General features: G+C 23.9%; 2 protein-coding genes across 2 annotated transcripts in view; one reads left to right on the top strand and one right to left on the bottom strand.

Moving 5' to 3' along the window:
* LOC134833451 (tRNA dimethylallyltransferase) overlaps positions 1-23,789 on the top strand; it is an 83,812-nt gene that overhangs the window by 13,587 nt on the left and 46,436 nt on the right. The window contains exon 3 of the mRNA XM_063847767.1: positions 1,307-1,764. Coding sequence (XP_063703837.1) covers positions 1,307-1,764 — 458 coding nt within the window. The remainder of the gene's footprint in view (positions 1-1,306; positions 1,765-23,789) is intronic.
* LOC134833287 (lipase 3-like) lies at positions 10,133-11,414 on the bottom strand. Its single transcript, XM_063847560.1, has 3 exons — positions 10,638-11,414; positions 10,353-10,580; positions 10,133-10,288 (listed from the first exon to the last, which is right to left on the bottom strand). Exons 1-3 carry the CDS (start codon positions 11,412-11,414, stop codon positions 10,133-10,135), a joined length of 1,161 nt encoding a protein of 386 aa, XP_063703630.1.

Below are 23,789 nucleotides of genomic sequence, written 5' to 3'. Positions count from 1 at the left end.
TACATAAAAACTAATTTTCATTTGGGGCGAAAAAGCCATTGGAGAATCCGCCAGCATTAAAAACCCATCTTTTCAAAAAACATTTATTCATAGTGTCTCGTCATCCTTCTCAGAGTAAAGGTCCTGCATCCTTCTTGCGACGGCCACCGGAAACATAAATACACAAAATTGTCAACCAATGACACTTTGTCTCATTTTGAAATTCTACTTACCTCATCCATGTTAGAACGGAGATCCTTCAAAAGACTTTTTGATCTAAAAAAAAAGAATTAAAAAAAATTAATCTAAGAAAAAAGTTACAAAACTAAAATTCTTACCTTATGAGAAAAAAAAATTAGAATTATAAATCAAAAAAAAAAAAATTAATAAAATTAAATTGTTTAAAACGAAATATATTGAAAAAGATGATTTCATTGAAATTTTTGAAAGAATTTCATTAATTTTATTTAATTTAGAAAATGGTTAAAAATTTTCAAAAAAATATTTTAAAAAAAATATTAAATTGTTAATAATTAAAAAAATATTTTTTGATTATTTTAAACCATTTTTTGAATTAAATAAAATTAATCAACTTTGAATTATTAATGGGATCTTCAAATTAATTTTTTTTCTGATAAAAAATTTTAAACTAATTTTTAAGTAATTTTACTAATTTTCTAAAAAGAAAATTTTCTTGAAAATCATTTTTATATTAAAAAAATCATTCAATTTCAAGATCCGATTAAATAATTCGAATTTGATTAATTTAATAAAAATAAAATACGCTCAAGTAAAATTCTACTCTGAATTACAAAAGTCGCATTCTCGTCACTTTCTGTGTTCGTGACAACTCTATAACGACAAAGAATATAAATATAAAACAAAACTAAAATTATTTTATCAGCCAGAAAAAAAATTGTAATGAAATGGGCGTATGATATGATCTTTGTAATGTCAAAATCTGAAACGAAGTGATCAATTAGTCTATGATTTATGTTACGGTTATGCTACGGGAGAAGAGAAAAAAAATCCCCGAAAATCTACGTTGTAAGCAATTTCTTGTTTGCGCGATAATATTTAATTAATACAAAAATTTGTCATTACAGAAACTAAAATTTCATAGAAATATTTTAAAGATCTACAAATATTTGACATTCTCACAAAATAAAATAAAAAATAATAAAAAAAACGATCAAACACTCCGTCGTCGAAAATTCCTTCATCTCGCGCGCAGATATTAATATTTACTGTGTGTCATGGCCAAATTTTGTCTCACATTCGCACATTTTTCCTAAACCCATATCTCCGTTGAAACACTTTTTTTCAGATTGACGATCTCATGTCTCGGAACAAAATCCCTATCGTTGTTGGCGGCACAAATTACTACATCGAAAGTCTTTTGTGGAAGATTTTGGTGACGAGTAAGCCGGAGTATGAGAACGTTCGTTGGGACCACGAGTGGCCCGAATCTGTCGCAAAAAAGCAACGAACGGCAGACAAAACATCCGCATCCAAAGATGGCGATAGTGACAGTTCTGCTGACTATTCAAACAGTGACAACGAAGTTAAACAAGAACGAAAAAATGACGCAGCAACAGCAGCGGCAAAAAGTGGCGAAGAACAAGTGACAGCAGAAGAAAAACATGTTGAATTGAGTGATTTATTGAAGATGAATGCGGTAGAAATGGCAAAATATGAATCGCGTGAACTACATAGGCACTTGGCAGTTGTGGATGCAGTAACGGCAAATCGTTTGCATCCGAATAACAAGCGGAAGATCATCAGGTGAGTGAACTTTTTGAATTTTTTTTTTAATTTTAATTCATTTTTTGAGTCAATGGGTTCTTTAAAGGTCATTTGTTGACCTTTAGAGGTTAATATAAAACCTTTGGATGTTAATTTAAGACCCTTGAAGGTTAATTTGAATCCTTATGAAGTTTATTTAAGACCCTTGAAGGTTAATTTAAGACCCTTGAAGGTTAATTTGAGACCCTTGAAGGTTAATTTGAATCCTTATGAGGTTTATTTAAGACCCTTGGAGGTTTATTTAAGACCTTATGAGGTTTATTTAAGACCCTTGAAGGTTAATTTGAGACCCTTGAAGGTTAATTTGAGACCTTATGAGGTTTAGTTAAGACCTTTGGATGTTAATTTAAGACCCTTGAAGGTTAATTTGAATCATTCCGAGGTTTATTTTAGACCCTTGGAGGTTCATTAAAGACCCTTGAAAGTTAATTTGAGACCCTTGAAGGTTAATTTGAATCCTTATGAGGTTAATTTGAGACCCTTGAAGGTTCATTAAAGACCCTTGGATGTTAATTTAAGACCCTTGAAGGTTAATTTGAATCCTTATGAGGTTAATTTGAGACCCTTGGAGGTTCATTTAAGACCCTTGAAGGTTAATTTGAATCCTTATGAGGTTAATTTGAGACCCTTGAAGATTCATTAAAGACCCTTGGATGTTAATTTAAGACCCTTGAAGGTTAATTTGAATCCTTATGAGGTTAATTTGAGACCCTTTAAGGTTCATTAAAGACCCTTAGATGTTAATTTAAGACCCTTGGATGTTAATTTAAGACCCTTGGATGTTAATTTAAGACCCTTGGATGTTAATTTAAGACCCTTGAAGGTTAATTTGAATCCTTATGAGGTTAATTTGAGACCCCTGGAGATTAATTTGCAGTTCTTTGAGGTTAAAATAAAATTTTCAAATCTCAAATTCTCCCTTCAGAGGTAAAATTAACTCCTTTTGACATCTTAAGCTGACGTCATTTTTCATCACCTTCCAATATTGTCTCATTTCCGCTCATTATGTCTCCTTTCCTCGCATTCTTAATTCGAGCAACAATGTTGCTTTCAAGTGTTCACACCTACTAAAGTCATTTACAAATATTTGCAATCAATCATGCGCAAACGACTCAATTAATTCATAAACTCAATGCGCGTTGGTGACAATGGTCTGACACACAAAACGAAGATTTTTACCTCGATTTTGTGCCATTCACGTTCTGTCATAATTGCGTTTCTTTATCTCTCTTTATTCCCATTTAACGTCACATCTGACTTTGTTGCATTCAAATTGCCAAGTATTGGGTAACGCGATATAAAATATGCATGAGAAAGATCATAAACTATCTCACACGGATGCAAGAAGTAAAGAACCAAACAAAAAAAAAAGCTGAAGAACTTTTTTTTTGCATGCGAGAGTTCTTCTTGCGTGATCGTTATTTTTATGTCGACAAGTGCACACACCATCGCAATCATATCACATCTTTGAGAGTATTAAGTGCTTCAGTGCATAAAGTGTGTAAGTCATTTTTTTTTTGCATTTATTATTTTTTTTATTATTTTTTGTGTTGTTTGGGTTTGCGATGGAGGAAAGAAGTCATCGTTATGATGCCTCTTTTAATTTGACTTAATTTATTTTATTATCATTATTTGCATTATTTTAATTATTAATTTTCGCTTGTACTTACTGTACTAGTTACAAAAAAATATCCCTACAAGACAAAAAATTTAAATTCTGAAAATAATTTTTGACAGGTGACAGGTGAGAAATTTTTTGTTAAAAAAGCTTCAATGTTCAAAAGTTGATTTTTAACAAAAGGTTATTTTTAACAAAAATTTTTAACGCCATAAAATGATTTTTAAATTAAAAATTTTCGCGAATTAAAAAATTCAATTTAAAAATTAAATATTTTGAAAAACTTTAAAAAATTAATAAAACTTTTTTTTAAAAAAAATTTAAAAAATTAATTTTTTTTAAAAATTTTTTTTAAAAAAAAAAAATTAAAAAATTTTAATTATTTAAAAATTATTTAAATATTTTTAAAATTTTTTATTTACCTACCTATAATTTTTTTTTTATTTAAAAATAACAATTTATTTTAAAGCAAAATTGCAATTTGAACAAAAAAATTTTTCAAAAATTATAATTTTACAAAATTTATGACATCTGTTAAAAATATTTTATTATTTTGGCGCCAAAAATTTAATTTTATACAAAAATTTATGGATGTAAAAATTTTCCCGCCAAAAATACCCGCCAATTTTTTTTAAAGATGGCGGTCAAATTTTTAATAAATTATTAATTTTTAACAATTTTATAGCTCAAATCATATTTTTAATTAAACAAAAATCTCACAAATCTTATTAAATAATAAAATTAATTACCTGCTTAAAATTTCCTGATCTCATCAAATAAATCGCAATTCCAAGACAAGCAGAAAAAAAACGCTCAAAAGTGGAATGACCCTGACAGTTTGGCATCATAACTTCTCCTTCATCGTCTATCTTTCCATCTAGATCTAGAAAACCATCAAAATGCAGTGGCAAATTTACGTTAATCAAGAACGCAAGCACTGAACCATACATTTTTGGCACGAGACGTCAATGCGCAATGCAAAAAGTCTCGATCCCTCAACATGAAATAAAACTTGCATTTATTTCTTGACTTCTACCTTAAGAGTTCAGTGAAAGAGATCAACTTGTTTGCTTTTGTCTTTGAGTCGTAACCAAAGCAACGACATACGGTGAAATTGCGTCAATCGAGCCCAAAGATGGGTAATTAATGAAAATTATCAGTTCATTTAATTTCGTGTGACAGAAACAAAATAAATATCAGAGAAAAAAAGAAAGAAAGACGAAAAATCGTTGCTGGCAAACATTTAATTTCATCGACTCCGTAAATCACTTTGATTAATTAATATTTTTGTCTTGCTGTATCTTATATCAAAGAACGCACTTTATGTGAATTTTGTCACAATTTTGTATGTTTTTAAACAGAAAATTCGTGGAAAGAGTTTTTTATCGATATTTTTATTTATTTATTAATAAGAATTTAAAATAAAAATTAATTATCATATTTCTTTAAGATTTTTTCTTTAATATTAAATATTAAAGTTATTAAATTAATAATAAAAATAAATTAATTAATTTAAAAAAATATCTAATAAATAAAAAATAAATAATAAAATTAAATTAATAATTTAATTAAATAATTAATTATAATTATAAAAAAAAATAAATAATTATAAAAAATATATTTTGAAATAATTAATTAATTTATTAATAATTTAATTTAATTTAATTAATTAATAAAAAAATATATGCGTAAAAATATTTAAAAATATTAATATAAAAGTTAAATAATTATGAAATTATTAAATTTATTAATTAATTTAAAGAAAAATAATAATTAAAAATAATTTTTTATATTTCCAAATTTAATTTTAATAATTAAGAATTATTTCTAAAAATTAAAAAAAAATCATTATTTTTAAAAATATAAGGATTAAAATAATTTTTATTAATTTTTAAAATTAAAAAAATATTAATTAATTTAAATAAATAATAAAATTAAATAATAAATAAATTTATCTAAATTAAAAAAAAATATATTTATTAATAGAATTAATTAAAAAATTATTTAATTAAAAAATAATTTTTATAAAATTCATTATTTATTAAATAAAATAAAAATTAATTTTTATCATTTTTTTAAATCTTCTGATTTTTCTCTTTTTTTTTCTTTTAATCAACAACGAATCTGGCATTAATGAATATATATTTTTTTTAAATCTTAAAATAATCCGTTAAAATCTTTCAAATAAAAAAAAAATATCACAAAAGGGGGAACTTTTTGTTTATATTTTAGTCACAAAGTCTACTGAAACTGATCTCTGTTTATAAATTCAACACAAAAAAAAAACAAATTAATGAAGATTACTTAATCAATATTTAGAACAAAACACCACACACCGATAGTACTAATAACATTATAATCTGTCTCGACAATTGATTAAAAATATTCATTTTATAATTACTTAATTATTTTAATTGAATTTAATTACAATAAACTGCACTTATCATCAACTGCAACGAAAAAAAAAAAGAAAACGAGAAAAAAATGCAGAACAAAAAAAAACAATAAAATTAAAATTAAAATAAAACAACACAAAATATGATTTTATTGCCACTTATGTGCAATGGCTTGCATCGTAAATGAGATGAACTCTATAGCTTTATTTTTAAATTTGTTTAATTTTCTTCATTTTTTTATGGCATTAGATTAATAACAAGAATTTGTTGTGTTGTGTTGTAAGCATAGTTGTAGCAATAAAAAAAAATTGTTAAACAAGTGAGACCCGAGCGCAATATCATCATATCACGGGGTAATAAAACGGAAAAATCTTGAGTGTAATAAAAAGTCGCTCTATGAATGAATTGAATTGGTCTTGTAATTAACGATACGTAAAATTAAGTTCTGTAAGTAATCAAGACATTAAATTCGTCGTCTATTCATTTTTTTTTTCTTTAATTTTTTTTTTTAAGGAATCTCGCTGAATGTCTGTCAAGCTTAATTTTTGACACGAAAGATTTTTTTTATTAAATAAAAAAAAAAATTAATAAAAATAATAATAAATATAAACTTTCATTGCATGTGCGGAGAATTTTCGGCAATGTTTGTTATGCATTTTTTTTTTCAATTTTTGAATTGAATTAAATAAAATTTGCTTTGCATGACATTAATCCGGTCAACTGCCTTTTAAGGCATTTACACAAAGTTTAACTTTGTCAGCTTTTTTTTCGTTTTATTAAATATTGCTTGTTTCAATTTTTTCTTGCTGTTAATTTTTTTTTTCGTGTAACATTTTTTTTTTCGATAATTTCGGTCCCACACAGAGGAATCATCGTCATCATCACCTTTCCCAACAAAATTTAAGTTGATTTTTTTCTTGAATTTTTATAAATTTCTCTCATTTTTTACCATTCACTTTTTTTTCGTTTTATTCTTTTTTTTAATCGTTTTGCGAAGAAAAAAATTCTTACCTTATGTCATGAAATTTTTTTAAAATATTTTTTTTTTGTTTGACATTCTTGAAGACAAAAAAAATGCAATTTTAAAAACGCGATAATTTATTTCTTAATTCTTGTCCGGTAGAGAAATGACGTTTTTATTTAAGTAAGAAGACGACTGCCATAAAGGTGTCAATGTAATGGACTGAGTGGGTTTCGTTGCGTGGAGAGATTAAGAAAAAAAAATTTTTTTTTGGTAATTTTTGAATTCTTTAAAATTCTTCTTTATCGGAAGAGGAAGTTAATACGAAAAATTTAATGAAATACGAAAAAAAATCGATGGGGATTTTTTTTTGTATTCATGAAATGAGAGCTGTAATCAGGAACGTAGAAAAGTTATTTTTAAATTAAGAGCGAAAATTATTCGAAGAAAAAAATAATTTTAAAAATTAAAATAAAAGTAAAAATTATTTTTTTTTTTTATAAATATTTCAATTAAATAATTTTCGAATAATTTTATAAAATTTCTATAAATAAAAAAATATTTATTTTTTGAGAAAAAAAATTTAAGAAAATTGAATTCCCATCAAATTAAATTTTTTAAAAATATAATCGAAATGTGACTTGAAGAATAAAAAATTTTAAAAATATAAAAAAAATTAAAATATTTTTTGTAATAATTAATTAAAATAAACTTAATTAATATTTAATCAATTTTGGAATTTTTAAACAATTTTTAACTTTTAACAATTCAAATAAATTTAATTAAAATAAAAAAATAATAAATTATGTAAATTAATATAATTTAAATAAATTTAAAGTTAATTTTGAGCCTTTTACGTTTTTCTAAGAACAAAAAAAAATTTTATTAATTTTTAATTAATCAATTATTTTTTTTTTTTGAATAAATTTTTTTTATTTTAATTTATTAAATTAAATTTTAGTATTTTTCTCCTATTTTAAATTAATTTTTTTTGTGTACATTTTTATTTTATTTTTTTTTTAAATTAAAATTCATCAGAAGTACATTAGAATATAATTTTTTAAAATTTAAAATAAAAAAAATTAGAAAAAAATAAATAAAAATAATTTGAAATTTTTAGAAAAAAAATTAATTAATTTTTTTTAATTTCAAACAATTAATAAATTTTTTTTCTAAAAATTTAAATTTTTTTATTTATTTTTTTATTATTTTTTTTTTTAATATTCTAATGTCGTTCTGATGAATTTTAATTTTTAAATAAAAAAAAAATAAAATAAAAATTTACACAAAAAATAATTTAAAATAGTATAAAAATAATAAAATTTAAATAATTGGTTTAAATTTTCTCCAATTATTTTTTTTAAATATTCTCCTCATGCGACACCTCTGCCTGTGTAACGTCATTGCGTCATTGATTCCTCGCATCGTCGTCGCATCATTTCGCCGTGCGTATTAATATTCAATCGATGTCTATTCTATTTCTTATCCACTTACGAGTCTTACGACACTCATTTAAATACGATAAGCTAAAAATGGAAATAATTCGATTCTAATGTTTTTTTTCGGTGCGTTGCTTGTCGTCGTGTGTTGCTAACTTCAAACACGTGTCGCGTGAAAAAAAAACTTTTTTTTTGGCAATAATTGGACTGCAGCAAGTTCAAAGGAATTGGGCGATGATGTAACTCTTCGTGTGCTGTTTCTTTTGTTGTTGTCTTATGTAAAGTAAATTTAGATTAAAAAGACAAAAAAAACTTCTGTTTATTTTAGGAAGCACTTTCCGTTGTCTTGTCTTGTCTTTGAATGGTCTTTTTTTTTGTTCTGTAAATACCAACATGACAAACACACGCTTCTTTTTCATTATTTTTTTTTCTTTTCATTATTTTTATTGTTCTTCTTGGCGAGATATTAACCCACGTCAGGACAGCATTTGACTTCTTTTTGTGTTTCTTCAAAAAAATAACATCCTCGTCGTATATCATGAGAGAGCAGCAGCAGCAACAACAGTTATGATGAAATGAAAAAAAAAAGAATAGAAAAGAAGTTTTATTATTATTCGTTAACATAAATTATTCATCATGCGTACGACGGTTAACCAAAGTGACACTTTTCTTGCGTTGATCAAAATGTGTAAATATAGAAAGTAAATAGACGAGAAGATAGAATCGGAACAACACCATCATCAACGCCGTATTTAAACATTATAAATAAAGATAATGTATTTATTTCGAACATTATGTGTCGTGTTGTGTGATGCGATGCGGAGGTGCATTGGCCTCCGCTTTTTTTCCTCATTGACTTTTTTCTATTTTTTTTTATTCTAAGAAGCTCATTATTGGATTAAAAATTTTTTTTTTTTAATTTTATTAATTCTTTAAATATTTTAAAAATCAAGAATTGAACCAAATTATGGATTAGACTTTTTTTTTAACAATTTCGGTTAAAGTTTTAATGTTTAATTTATTTAATTTTTTTTTTATTTTACGAAAAAAATTATTTAATAATTTTTTTTTTAAATAAAAATTTAAATAATTTTTTTGTAAATAAAAATTTGAACTAAATTTTTAAAAATTAAATTGCATTAAAAAAAATTAAAAATATAAAAAAAATTCAAAGAAAAAATAAATAAATTATTCAAATAAAAAAATAAAATAAAAAAAAAATTAAATTAAAAAAATAAATAAATAATAAAAAAAATTAATAAATTTAAAAAAAAATAAATTAAAAAAAAAAAAAAAAATTATTTTAATTTATTTTAAAATTTTTTAAATATAATTTCAAGAAATCAATTGCATTGCATTAAAAACATAAAAATATTTTTAAAAAATTAAAAATATTAATGATTGAAATTTAATTAATTTTTAAGCTTTATATTTTTTCTCAATTTTCACATATTTTATGATTTTTTAATTTTTAATATTTTTTTTTATTAAAAAATTTATTAGTAAGAAAATCATGACAAAATTTATTTTTCTGAGCAAATTTTGCTCAAAACTATTTTATTTTTAAATTTTCATAAAAAAAAATTACGTAAAAATTTATGAAAATGGTAAACATTAGGATATTTTGTCAATTCTTTCAGAATTTTCGAAAAGTATTCAGTTTTAATAAAAAATTAAATTTTTAAGATGAGAATTTTAAATTTTTAAAAAAATTAAATTTAAATTTAATTTAATTTTTTTTAAATTAAAATTAATATTTAAATTAAATTTAAAATTTTTAAATTGATTAAAAAATTTCTAAATCATTTTTTAGAAAATTTACAAAGAAATTTTAATCCTAAATTTTTTCAATTTTTTAACCAAAAAATTATTCTCTGTAATATTTTTCTATAAATTCCACAAAAAATTTTTTTTTATAAATTTTTAAAATAATTCATTTCCTGTAAAACCTCAATTGTCTCAAAATATATTGATGAATTTCCTGAGGCGCATCTCTTCCCGATACAAAATCCATGTGAGCCCACGGCAATTTTTTCGCTCCTTTCAAAATTCCTTTAATATGAGGAAGTGACAAAAATTTTTCTACATCCTAAAAAAAAATAATTTTTTAAACATTTTTTTTTTTTGACGAAAACAGGAAAAAAGTGCCTCACAGTAGCATTAACTAAAACATCCTTTGTGCCATAAAAAACCGTCAAGGGAATATTTAAATTCGTCAAATTATATTCGGGTATTTTATCGCTGCCATAAAAGTCACGATTATTGGGCACCATGTCGTACAACTGAAACTTGTCCGTATAAATTAATTGAATAAAGTGAAAAAGTTGCTTAATCGCGATATTGTCAAAGGTGTACTTCATCATGTCATGCGTGGACATTCGCTGAAAGAATTAATTTTTGTCGTATTTTTTCATCAATTTTTTTTTTTAATTTCTTACGTCATCTAGTTGGGCTGAACTTGGTCCGAGGATAACATCACGCACCAAATTGCATAAAAAGTTGTTGACACAAATCGACGGCAGCATTTCCGTGATAAAAGGTTGTCGGAGCTTCAAAGCGTAAAATTTGGCGTTTCTCATGGCTTCGGCAACTTCTAATTTGTGTTCAAATAAAAAATCTAAAATTCCTGTAAAGACTCCTTGCACATTTTGCATGAAAGTTGCAGGTGCCAGCAAGTAACTCGAGCGAATTTTTGCGTTGTATTCCGGTAAAAAAGCCATAAAAGCGACAAAAACGGTCCCGCCTTGCGAATGTCCCACATAATGCAACGATTCGTGCCCCGTTTTTCGCAAAATGTAGTCCACAGTCGCTGGCAAATCTTTTGTCGCGATATCATGAAACGAAAAATCCCAATAATTCTCCTCCTCGGGCGACAAATTTCGATGTTGTGACGAAACTGTGGTCCCGCGAGCACTTAACATCCACACGTCATAACCCGCATCACTGAGTAACATTGCGAGACTCCTTCCGGGACCGTCATAAACCCAAACGGCGGCAGATTGAACGATGCCGTGCATGAGCAGAATTGGGTTTGCGTGACGCGTTCGACTGCGGGCACGTTGATTCATGCGATGCAAGCCCAAAATGAAGCCGTCTTTTGTTGTGACGCGATGAAACGACGAACGGTAACCAGCATTTTGGATGATGTCGGAGATGTAGTCCTTTCCGAGAATTAAAGGGATGGAAGCTGAAAAGAGCAATACTAGAAGCTTCATGTTTTGACAAAGAACTGAGCTTTTTGCATTTGAATTTTGTTGAAAAAATGGGGAAAAGAGACATTATTTCGATAAAAATCAGTAAATTGAGCCATTTTTCAATTAATTTTTTGGACAAAAATTGATTTGACATTCATTCGGGTCAGATAAAAAAATTAAAAGCTGATTAAATTCTGAAATTGATTTTTAATGAATAGAAAATTTTAATTTAAAAATCTATTCGAAAGAAAAAAATTTTGAATTTTCGAAAAAATTACAAATTTTTGAAAGATGTTCGAAAAATAATTTACAAATTTTTGAAAGATGTTCGAATAATAATTTACAAATTTTCGAAAGATGTTCGAAAAATAATTTACAAATTTTCGAAAGATGTTCGAATAAAAATTTACAAATTTTCGAAAGATGTTCGAAAAATAATTTACAAATTTTCGAAAGATGTTCGAAAAATAATTTACAAATTTTCGAAAGATGTTCGAATAATAATTTACAAATTTTCGAAAGATGTTCGAAAAATAATTTAAAAATTTTCGAAAGATGTTCGAAAAATAATTTACAAATTTTCGAAAGATGTTCGAATAAAAATTTACAAATTTTCGAAAGATGTTCGAATAAAAATTTACAAAATTTCGAAAGATGCTCAAAAAATATTTTACAAATTTTCGAAATATGTTCGAACAATAATTTAAACAATTTTCGAAAGATGTTCGAAAAATAATTTACAAATTTTCGAAAGATGTTCGAAAAATAATTTACAAATTTCCGAAAGATGTTCGAAAAATAATTTACAAATTTTCGAAAGATGTTCGAAAAATAATTTACAAATTTTCAAAAGATATTCGAAAAATAATTTAAATAATTTTTAAAAAAATTATAAATTTTTAAAAAATAAAATTATTGAAATATTTTAAATTTTAACTGCAAATAATTTTATTTCTCAATTTAAAACTTCAAACCAAAAAGAGTAAACGAAAAAAAAACTTAACCTAATTTTTTCATTAACATTTTAATCTCTTTCGGATCGCGATCATGACTTCCTTGACAACCGCATCATGAAAGGTGTCACGCAAATTTCGACCCAAATTACGTATTGTCTAGACGAAACATGCAATTTTTTTGCAAAGTAACGGGAATCTAAAACTTAGACCGTTCTTAGAAATGGTCAATGACACTCCACGCAATTTGTGCAAAAAAAAATTTTTTTTTGGTAATAGACTTTAGCGAACTATAAAGAAATCTATCATATCGCGTTTTGTATGTTAAAATTATATTTTTATTTTATTGCCTTCACGCAAATGTATCTTTGGCTAAAAAAAAATTTTTTTTTTTTTTTTTGGCAAATGAATAATTAGATATAGACACGCCTTGTCTAGTATCATTGCCTGCCCTATCTGTCAAACTGGATGATAATAAAATGACAGCAAGCCATTAAAATTTTAGAGAATAAAATAATTTTTATTGTTATTTTATTACGACAGACTCGTCTTCTGGATCAGCGGTAGATTTTCTTGGAAAACCTCTCAAGGCAAGACGAAAAAGTTGTAATTATCTCATTTTTCGTGTTTTATTAGAAGACGCTTGTGTTCCCAATTGACCTCAATTTTATGTTGATTTTTTTTTCTTTCTTTCAAACAAAAAGATTATAATAATTTTCCCCACAAATCTTCACGACGACGACGACGTCAACGAGAGTCATACGATTCTTCGGTGAGGTAAAATTATAACATTTTTTTTTTATTTTCAAATCTGATTCCGAGACCCATACATCACACGTGTGCATACCTAAGTAAGAAGTAGTAGGGAAAAATCGTAGAGACGCGATTAGACAAGTCACAAGTATGTAAGTCATGCGTTCCGAATTAAAATTAAAAATATCACGAAATTTATGATTATTGTAACGACGAGACCTCTAAGATTTTTTTTCTCTTCTAATTTCATTCTCGTTTATAATAATTCATGTGCCTCCTTAAAAAAGACTCAGCATCGTGCGCCGCCATTCATCCGTCTTGTCGTCATCGATAAATTTCGAGCGAAACAATTTGTGTGAACAAGTCAAATATCAAGTCAAGTGTGTCGTAGACAAAACATTTTTCACACAAAAAAAAAATTCGTGAAAAAAAACCTTGAGATGAAAACTAAATCATTTTATTTGAAATTTAATTTTGCGAAGAAAATGACAAAAAAAAATTTTTTGATGAAATGTTGGTTAGAGTTTTCGGAATGCTTGGTGGAATCGCATTTTAATTTATTTTTTAATTTTTAGAAAAATTTTAATTTTTTAAAAAAAAATAAAACATTTTAAAATTTTTAAGAATTTTTTTAAAGAGATTAATTTATAGACTTTAATTTTTTTCTATAAAATTATACCGTTGGAAACAAAAAAAAAAGACAAATAAAAATTTTAACAAAAAATATCAAAACAGTTGTCCAAAGAGTCTCGTTTTTTACCTTTAGATGTTGAAGTTATTTAAACAAAAAAAAAGCTTAAACATATTAATTTTTTTGCATTTTTGAGAGAAATTTTTAAATTTTTTCATTTTCAAAAGCAGTTTTTACAATCAAATTAAAATTTAGGTTTAAAAAAATATTTATTTAAATTTTTCGATAATTGAGAATTTACCCTAAAAAACTTAAAATTCTTCAAAAAATTATTTTTCAAGAATTTTCATAACTAAAACTTTTTAAAATAATAATAAGAAAAATATTTCAAGATTAAAAACAAAAATTTTCTTCAGGAAACCCCAAATAAAAATTTTAGGGTGAATTTTCAATTATTGTAAAAATTTCAATTTTTTTGTTTATTTTTTGTTAAATAAATAAGTTTGCTTAAATTTGAAATAAAAATTGTCTTTAAATAATAAGAAAAATATTTCAAGACTAAAAACAAAAATTTTCTTCAGTAGGCCCTAAATAAAAATTTTAGGGTGAATTTTCAATTTTTGTAAAAATTTTAAATTTTAATATTTTTATTTTTTTTTAAATAAATAATTTTTTTTCTTTAAGTTTGCTTAAATTTGAAATAAAAAATTGTCTGAATATATTCAAAAATGAATAAAAAAAATTAATTCAATATTTTAATTAAATTAAATAAAATTTTAAAATTAAATTTTAAAAAAAAAAAAATTTTTAAAAAATTAATAAAATTAAATAAAAAATAAAATAAATAAAAAAAAATAAATTAAAAAATAAAAAAAAAAATTTTAAGGACAGACATCTAAAAAATTTCACAAAAATAATTTTTAATAAAATCTATCAAAAAAAAAAAAAAAAAAAAAAAATACGCAAAATTATCATCACGAAGATCGTATCGTGCGCTCTATAATTTTAATACAAATAGTTAAACATACCTTCACTCTCCTATAGATAACAATTATATTAGTATAATTTCAACTGACATTTTGTATTTGCAGATGTTTTACATTCTTTATCATCTTCGCGACTTTCATTTTTTTCCCTCTCTCGTGTCTCTAAATGTTTTAATAATATCTTGTTACTTTATCATCAGCATGTCTATAACAAAAAAGAAAAAAAATAGCATGTGTGAAATATCATTCAACTTATTTAGCAACAATTTACATCTTTCTCTGTCTATTAAAAAAATACAAAAAAAATATTTTTAGTTTTAGTGTCCATAAATAATTTATAATTTATCTGGAATTAAATAAAAAAAAAACTTTTGCGCGGGGGGTCAATTTTGAACCCGCATCGCACTTTTTTCTCTCATTTCTCTTGACATGACCTCAATAGTAACGATCTTTATTTCATTCTAAAAGGGTCATTTCCCTTTTTTTTTCTTCGCCGCTTCGCATTTTCTTAGCACTTTTCGTCCCACGGTCGATCTAAATATAAAATTAACTAATCGTCTGGCATGGCGCGTTACGTTTTTTCTTAACGGATTCCGCTCTTGTCACATTTTCACGAAGAGAAAAAAAATCATTAACACCGATAAAATTTACGTTTTTCGTAAATTACAAACGAATTTTTTATACGAAACATAAATAAAATTTGAAGAAAAGTTGAAAAAAGTCAACCCGGAAATTCATAACTCATAAAAGAAAAAAAAAAGATTTTTTTTTTCAAGAAATTTTTCCTTCCGTTTGTCAGTTAACACTTTATTTCGTATTGAATACCAATTTTTTTCGGAGTTTTGAAGCTCATTAAAGCATTCCTTCCAATTTTTGATTAATAAAACGTTTTAACGTGAAATAATTTTTATTTGAAATTTAAATTGACGACGACGTGGTTTTGCTTTTTTTCTTTACTTCGGGTGAGCTGATAGTTTATGAGACGATGACGACTATATCACGAACATCTGCTGTCATAAATTAAGTCATCATCTTCATGATTTTATAATTTCCTTTTTTTTTGGTCTGTACGTTTAATTAATGATAGACGTGCTATAAATTATTCAAAAGTTTTTCATTTTCACTCGAAAAAAAAATTCAAAACAAACAAAAAATCGAACTTTTTACTATCATTACCCAAAAAAGAGTTTGGTAATGTAATATTAAGGTTAATGTAATAAAAATTTAATGTCAACATAAATTTTATTTATTTTTAAAAGGCTTTAATGAAGTTCCCTTTTGAGTGTTTCTCTTGATATTGAGTTACAGATTTGAAAAAAAAAATTGAAGAAATAAATCATCGTTACCTAAATTCTTCAATGAAATATAAGAAAAAAAAATCCTCATAGAAAAGATATGAATTAAAGGATTAATAAATTACAAGCATAAAAAATAACGAGTGGAAAATTTTTAGAAAAAATCACGGGTTTAAGATGAAATATAGCAAGATTTTGTAGTTTATTATGTTAAATATTTAGAAAAATGTGTGTTGAGTTATGATAAAAAAAAAACGGAAAGCGTTTATACCAAAGTTTTCATGAAAAATTTTATTACAAATTTTTTTTCAATTTTATACTTTACTTAAATTTTTTTTTATTTTTTTTTTATTAAAAATAAAAAAAAAATAATTAAAATATTTTAATTAATAGTAATAAAATTATAAAATTTTAAAATAATTAAAATTAAATTTAAATAAATAAAGTACAAAAAATAAAAAAAAAATTTAAAAAAAAATTAAATTTTAAAAAAGTTTTGAAACAATATTATTCAAGAAATTTTTAATTTAAAAAATTTAATTAATCAATTATTTTTAAAATTAGTTATCAATATTTTAAGTCGTTATATTACATATATAATTTTTTAAAAAATTCTTTAATTTGTTAAAAATTTTTCAAACTATTTTATAATAAAATTTTTAAACTAATGAAAATCAAGAATTTTTTAAAAAATTTTTTCAAGCCTGTAACAAAAAAAAAATATTTTAAAATTGAAAAATTTGAATTCATCAAAAATTAAAATAAAAAATAATTTTAATTAATTTAATTTTAATTAAAAAATAATAATTAAACAGATATTTAAAATTAATTAACTTTAAAAAATTATTTAATTAATTATTAATTTCTTCAATTTTTAATTTTATTTTTGAATATCAATTTGAGTATTATGTTTTATAAAATAAAATTATTTTTTTATTTTAATTTTTTTTAAATTTATATTATTCAAATAAACCAATTATAATAAAAAAATGTAATATCAAAAAATATTTAATTTTATAAAACCTAATTAAAAATTTAATTTCGATTTTAATAAGTTTTTTTTTAAATTTTTACAAATATTTACATATATAAAATAATATCAGCAAAAATTAATAAAAATTATTTGAACTAATTTTTGCTCCAAAAACTCATTAAAAATAAAACAAAAATTTTAATGAGGGAATTTTATTAAAATTTTTATCTATTTAATTAAAATTTCTCTAAAAATAATTTTTATTGTTTTTTAAATTAATTTAATTTTAAAGAAATTTTCTTAAAATTAACAAAATATTATTATTTAAATAATTTTTTCCCGTTATATCTTTTAATATCAAATATTCGTCAAAAGATCCAAAACCCATAAAAACGAATATTTTTATTTAAAAAAAATGTCGTAAAAAACCAGGAAAACTTTAAATCGCAAAAATTACTCATATAAATATAAATGTTTATATAAACATAACTCAAAGCATTATTCAAATAAAAATCTCAAAATTAGCGCCCCGCTTTTTTTTACAAATATTTTTATTTTATTAACAGAATCAGAACATTTAATTCACACGACGACGACTTTTTCACTTCTTGATGAGATCCGAAGGTGATTCGTGTCGCAGCGAAAAAAAAATGTTTGATTTCCAAAAATTTGTCGCTTTTAGCCGTTGTCGTCATACAATAATAAAGTGCCATAAAAATGACAAAAATTGTGCGTAAGATTAGATTCTAAAAAAAAAAAAAATAAATAAAAAATTCGGATGTTTAATAATGATGCCAAGTCAAGGGCGTTCATTCTACCACTGACCGACGCGTAGTACATTTACGCGTTTGACAAATATTTAATATTTTATGTAAATTGGAAGTTAATTAAACATTTACGTCATTTTCGGAATTTTTATCAGCTAATCACAATTCTGGATCTCGGAGCTGTTAAAATGTATCAGGTAACAGATAAAAAAAAATGTTAAGTCGGTCACCAGTTATTTTTATGATTATTACTCGAATATTTTTTTTCTTTAATTTAAAGCATCTTCTTTCTTGAGGGACTTAATGAGAGTGGAAAAAAAAGATGAAAAAAATTACAAAATATTTATATTTTGTTTATCAACATAAATTTTGGTGGTTTATTAACAAAAGTCGTTACGTTCTAAATTTACGCGCGCGCTCATGAGATAAAATGGTGATAATCGCTTTGATTTATTCTAATGACGCTGCTGTGATTTCTTTTGTTATGTATGTTTTTTTTTTAGAAAAATTAAAAGTGTCAGCATACTTGAGCTTGTCACAAATCATTAGTGCGAGCTCAAGTAGGATTTTCCTCGTATTAGGGTGTCCCATGTGTGCCCTATGCCATCAATTTGTCAACCAAAATAACAAAAAATAGCATTCACTTCATCATCATCATGCTCGATTCGGAAATTTTCTATTTTTGTGCCGTGGCGGCGGGCGGTTGTTGTGTAATTACTTCACACGCAAAAGACACGAGACATAATTTACACAAAAGAAAAGCAGGAAAAAAAGAAAGTAAAAAGTTGTCGTTGGAAGAAAGTTTAACGGTTTTATCGGATTTTGAAATTTTAAATTTAAACTGAACCCAGTTGGCAATTTAAATTTTTATACAAAAATTAATTCAATTTTTATTTTTTTATATTTTTATTAAATAATTTTGAATTTTTATCCAATTTTTGTTTGTTATAGTAAATTTGAAAATTTTTTAACCCAGTGCACAGTTAAAATTTTGCCCCAATAGAATTTTTTAATTTTGAACCCTAATGCACAATTTTAAATTTTTTTATAATTTTTTTATAGTTTTGAATCTTTACATAACTAAAGCTTTTTATGTCAAGTAGAAGAAATTTTAAAATGTTGATTGGAAAAATTTTAAAAGAAAATTTTAAAATTGAAATGTACACTGGGACAAAATTTTAAAACAAATTTAAAAAATTTTGATTTAAATAAAATAATTAATTAATTAATTTTTTTTAAATTTATTAATTAATTTAAATCAATTTTTTTATTTTGTCCCAGTGTACATTTCAATTTTAAAATTCTCTTTTAAAAATTTTCCCAATGTACATTTTAATTTTTTTCTATTTTATTTTATTATTTTTTTTTTAATTTTTATTTCAATACAAATTTTGATTTTTTTACCACGTCAAATGTGCATTGGGTCAAAAATTTTAAATATGAAAATTTGGATCAAAATTTTGAAATATTCATTGAAGACAAATTTAAATATGTTTATTGTGACAAGTCACGTGGTCAAGGCACATTTTGATAATTTTGCCCAGTTTACATTTAAAAATATCCCAAATTTAATATTGAATAAATTTTAAATTTTTTCTTAAATTTTAACCACGTGATTTATCAAGTAAACATTTTGAAACTTGTGCCCAATGAATATTTAAAAATTTTCATCCCAATTCACATTTTAAATTTTTGACCCAATGCACATTTTAAAATGTCTCGATTGCTAATTTTTAAGTTTTTATCAAAAATTTAAATTTCTTTCAACCACGTGACCTCTTAGAACTCCCGTTAAACCTCTTCGAAACGCGACAAAACGAAATCAAAGCTAGATACATATTTGTGCTCTAATTATAGAAACATTAATTTGTCTCCATCTTGTGATGATTTTGTTTGAACTGCTGTATTGTAGTTTTTATTTTATTGGATTAATGTACATGGTCGGCACTTTTCCTTCGCACATACACACACTCGACTAGACAGATTTTTCCTACATGCGGCGGTGTTCCGTACGTCGCAAGCATTGTCTTAATAATATAATAGTCGTCGTTCGTAATAAAAAGGCGACAAAAGATTTTTACATTTATTTATGAGACATTTTTGAGATGTTTGGGAAATGACAAATTTTTATGACTTGTTTCTAAGTAAAGTTCGCTTTGCAACCTTATAGCAACAACAAAGCACTCAAACGAGAGAAAAAGGTAAATAAAATGCACATTTGTGCAAAAAAAATTGTTGGAGTCTGCCTTGTGTTGTTGTTATTATTAAATAAGGAAATCGAGCGATTAGTTTCAACATGAAAACGAATAAAATTAAAAAAAAAGTTTGCGTCTCGAACTGCGGATGGCTGGAAGAGAGTGTGGCAAGTAATTGTTGAAAAATGGAGAAAAACGGTTGCGTCTTAATATCAGCTTTCATTTCACTTGTTAATGGGCACACCTCAAGGGAACAAACTTACGGTTGTTGCGATAATTGCGATGGGAGTGACCCTGAAAGTGACGACTGGAGTGCGGTTAAAGGCAATTAAAGTCAATTCTAACTTGAATTATTTTAAAATAATTTTTTTTAAAGTTAAGTTAAGACTTTTTTTATTTAAAAAAAAATTAATAATTTAAAAAAATATTTTTTTTACAAAAAAAAATTATTTAAAAAAATTATAAAAAAATATTTTTAATTTGGATAATTTTTTTATTTTTTTTTTTATTTAAAGAAAAGAGATACTGACCTTTCATAATATTTTTTAACATGTTTTTTGTTGATTATTTTTAATAAATTTTAATTTATTTACATCAATTAAATGTCATTAACGCGTCATTCATGTTGAACTTGCACCTGAGTGCACGCACTTTTTTAAGGCAGGTTCGCGTTGTAAAAAATTTATTTTTCGCATGAATTTTCATTGTTTATTTAATTTACGATTTTTATTAATTTTTTGACTTAATTGATAAAATTAATTTTAAAAAATAATAAAATTAGTTTAAAAAAATAATTAAATTAAAATTAAATTTATTTAAAAAAAATAATATATTAATAAAATTAATAAAAAATTTTTTTTTAGAAAATCTGAAAAAAAATTTTAATTTTAACAAAAAAAAATTAAATAATAATTTAAGATTAATGTAAAAAATTTCATAATAATAAAAAATAAATTATTAAATTATTTATTTATTTTTTTTATTATTTTATTTATTTAATTATTTATTTTAATAATTATTTAATAATTTAAATTAATTAATAATTTAATTATTAATTTTTTAAATAATTATTAAATAATTAAAATTAATAATTAAAAATAAATAATTTTAAATTATATTTTTAATTAAATAACAATTAAAGTTAAATTTAATTTTTTAATAAAATAAAATAAATATAAAATTTTTAATATATAATTTTTTTAAAAATAAAATTAAAAATTTTTATATTTAAAAAAAATTAAAAATTTTATATTAAAAAAAAAAATTAATTAAGTTAATTTAAATTAAAATAATTTTTTTATAAAAATTATTAAAATGATAAAAATGGCAAAAAATTCAAAAATTTCATCACGTTAATTTTTCACAAACTAAAAATGGCATATAGGATAACTTTTTCGACGAGACTTGCGTTCATGAACAGGTTGCTGCGGATCATTTTACGGTTCTCTGCACAAAATACGTATAAATATTTATACAAAAAAAGAGCTCAACTCAACTCACCTTCGCTCATGAACATTGCACATGCAACTTATTATCAGCTAGCGAGCACAAGCGAATTTTAATTCCTCGGAAGAAATTTACCTAGGGGAATGCATTCGTCTTCTTCTCCGTCTTCTCTCCATAGCCAGATAATGAATGTATTTAATTTAAAAGAAAAAAAAACGAAGAGGAAAATGATGACTGGAAACTACTCGTATTCGTCGACAAGATAAATGGCGAGCAGTAATTGTTAATTAAATGAGTAATATATCATTGCTTACCTAATGAGCACCTTTTTTTTGATAAGAAATTTCCGAATGGGATCGTTGCGGGTCATTATAAATTCATAAAAAAAATTATTATTATTTCATTATGCAATTTGATAGTTGCACTTTAGTGACGACCGACTGACGTGGGAAATGTGGGACGTACTTTTGATAAGAATTTGCCCGATTTTGAGGAGGAAAATTCAGAAAAGTAACAAATTAATCGACGACACATGTTAGACAACTGTGTTTTTCATGTCAATTTTCATCTCAGTTTCGTCGCCCTGCATCGAAACCTACGTGCATGAGAAGCAGAAAAATATTACGTGACTAAATTGTAAATACATGTCTGACCCTTGTGTGTGTGTTCATCTTCGCTTCTATCGACTTAGAACAATTGATTTGAAAGAAAAAAGTTTGGAAAAAAGACATTTGCGGTTCTTGAGTTTCTTACCGCATTTCGAGGGAAAAATGCGGTTATACGATGGAAATTTTGTCTTTTAATGAAAAAAATTATTTTGAGTTAAAATATTAAATAAATTAAACTAAAATTATTAATAATTAAAAAATTGGAAAAATTTAAGAAATTGGGAAAATCAAGGAAAATTTTAATAAAACCTTTTTTTATAATTAAAAAAAATTAATAATTAATTAATTAAAATTAATTAAATTAATTAAAAATTAATAATTATTAAAAATAAAAAAATATTGAGTTAAAATTGATTAAAAAAATTAAATTTTTAATTTAAAAAATTAATGAAATTTTAAAAATTAAAAAAAAATTATACCATGTGAAAATTTAAATTTTAACCAAGATTTTAGATTTTAATTTAAATTATTTAAATTTAGAAAACTTTTTTAAAATTTTTTGAATCTTATTAAAAATAAAATCGATGAAAATCATGTGAAAAATCATAAAAATTAAAAACATTCGAAAAATTAGAAAAAAATTAAAAATTATTGAAAAAAATTAAGAAAAATAAATAAATAGAAGTAAATGAGAAACAAATAAATTAAAAAATTTTCGAAATATTTAAAAAGTTTAAAAAACAGGAATTTTTTTATAAAATAATAGAAAAAAATAAATAAATAAAAATAAATAAAAAAAATAAAATAAATAAAAAATAAAATAAATAAATAAAAAAAATTTACGAAATTTTAACAAAAATTCAATCAAAATGGAAAATATTTTAAAATAAAAAAAATTAAATTAAATTTAAAAATTAAAATAAAACAAAAAAAAATAAATTAAAAAAAAATAAAATAAAATTTTTAAAAAAATTCAATTAAAATGGAAAATTAAAAAAAATTTAAATTAAAAAAAAATTAAAAAAAAAAATAAAAAAAAATTATAACAAGTAAAAACTTAATTTTAAAAATTAAAAATTCTATAAAATTAAAAATTTCTTAAAATATTTAGAAAAATACGATCAAAATTTTCCTCTCGTTTTCTAACAAAAACTTTTCCAATTTCATTTTCTTGTTAGAACCTCGTACGTGAGTGCAGAAAAATGTTGCAAGCAAGTGACATATTCACACATGTGTCTGCTTAGCTTCCTCTCCTTGCCTTTATCTTCTCCCTTCCTCTCTTTCCCTGTACTTCACTTCCCATCATTTTCACTTTTCTCCGCAATTTTAACAACTTGCAATTTAAGACAAGTGCCGAAAACGCAACGAAGTCAATTGATTATTCAATCAAAATTAGACGAATTAAGGGGCAATGACTCTTTTTTTCAGTCTCCACACGATTTTGTCTGCATTACAACAACGACGACGTCGAGGAGGTTCATCATCATCATCATCATCGCATAACGTCTTGATCATCATTAACCAAACACACGAACGTGATTGAAATAAAAATTTAGTCGTTTTAAATAATTTGCATTCAGTTGAACTCGAAAAAAAAAATTGCATGACGAGGAAGTTGTTTCACCTTTTCGCGCGCGCCAGAATGACTCAGCAGCAGCAGCAGCGGGCTCACGTAAGACGACGACGAAGAACGCCTAAAATAAATAAATTTTCACGACAAGTGCGACGAGAGACCGAAATAAAGACGGAAAAGAAGATGAAAATATGCGACAACGTTGGCGTTTAAATA

Source organism: Culicoides brevitarsis, chromosome 3, assembly GCF_036172545.1.
Source record: "Culicoides brevitarsis isolate CSIRO-B50_1 chromosome 3, AGI_CSIRO_Cbre_v1, whole genome shotgun sequence".
Lineage (NCBI taxonomy): Eukaryota > Metazoa > Arthropoda > Insecta > Diptera > Ceratopogonidae > Culicoides > Culicoides brevitarsis.
This window is presented reverse-complemented; position numbering and strand designations above follow the sequence as displayed.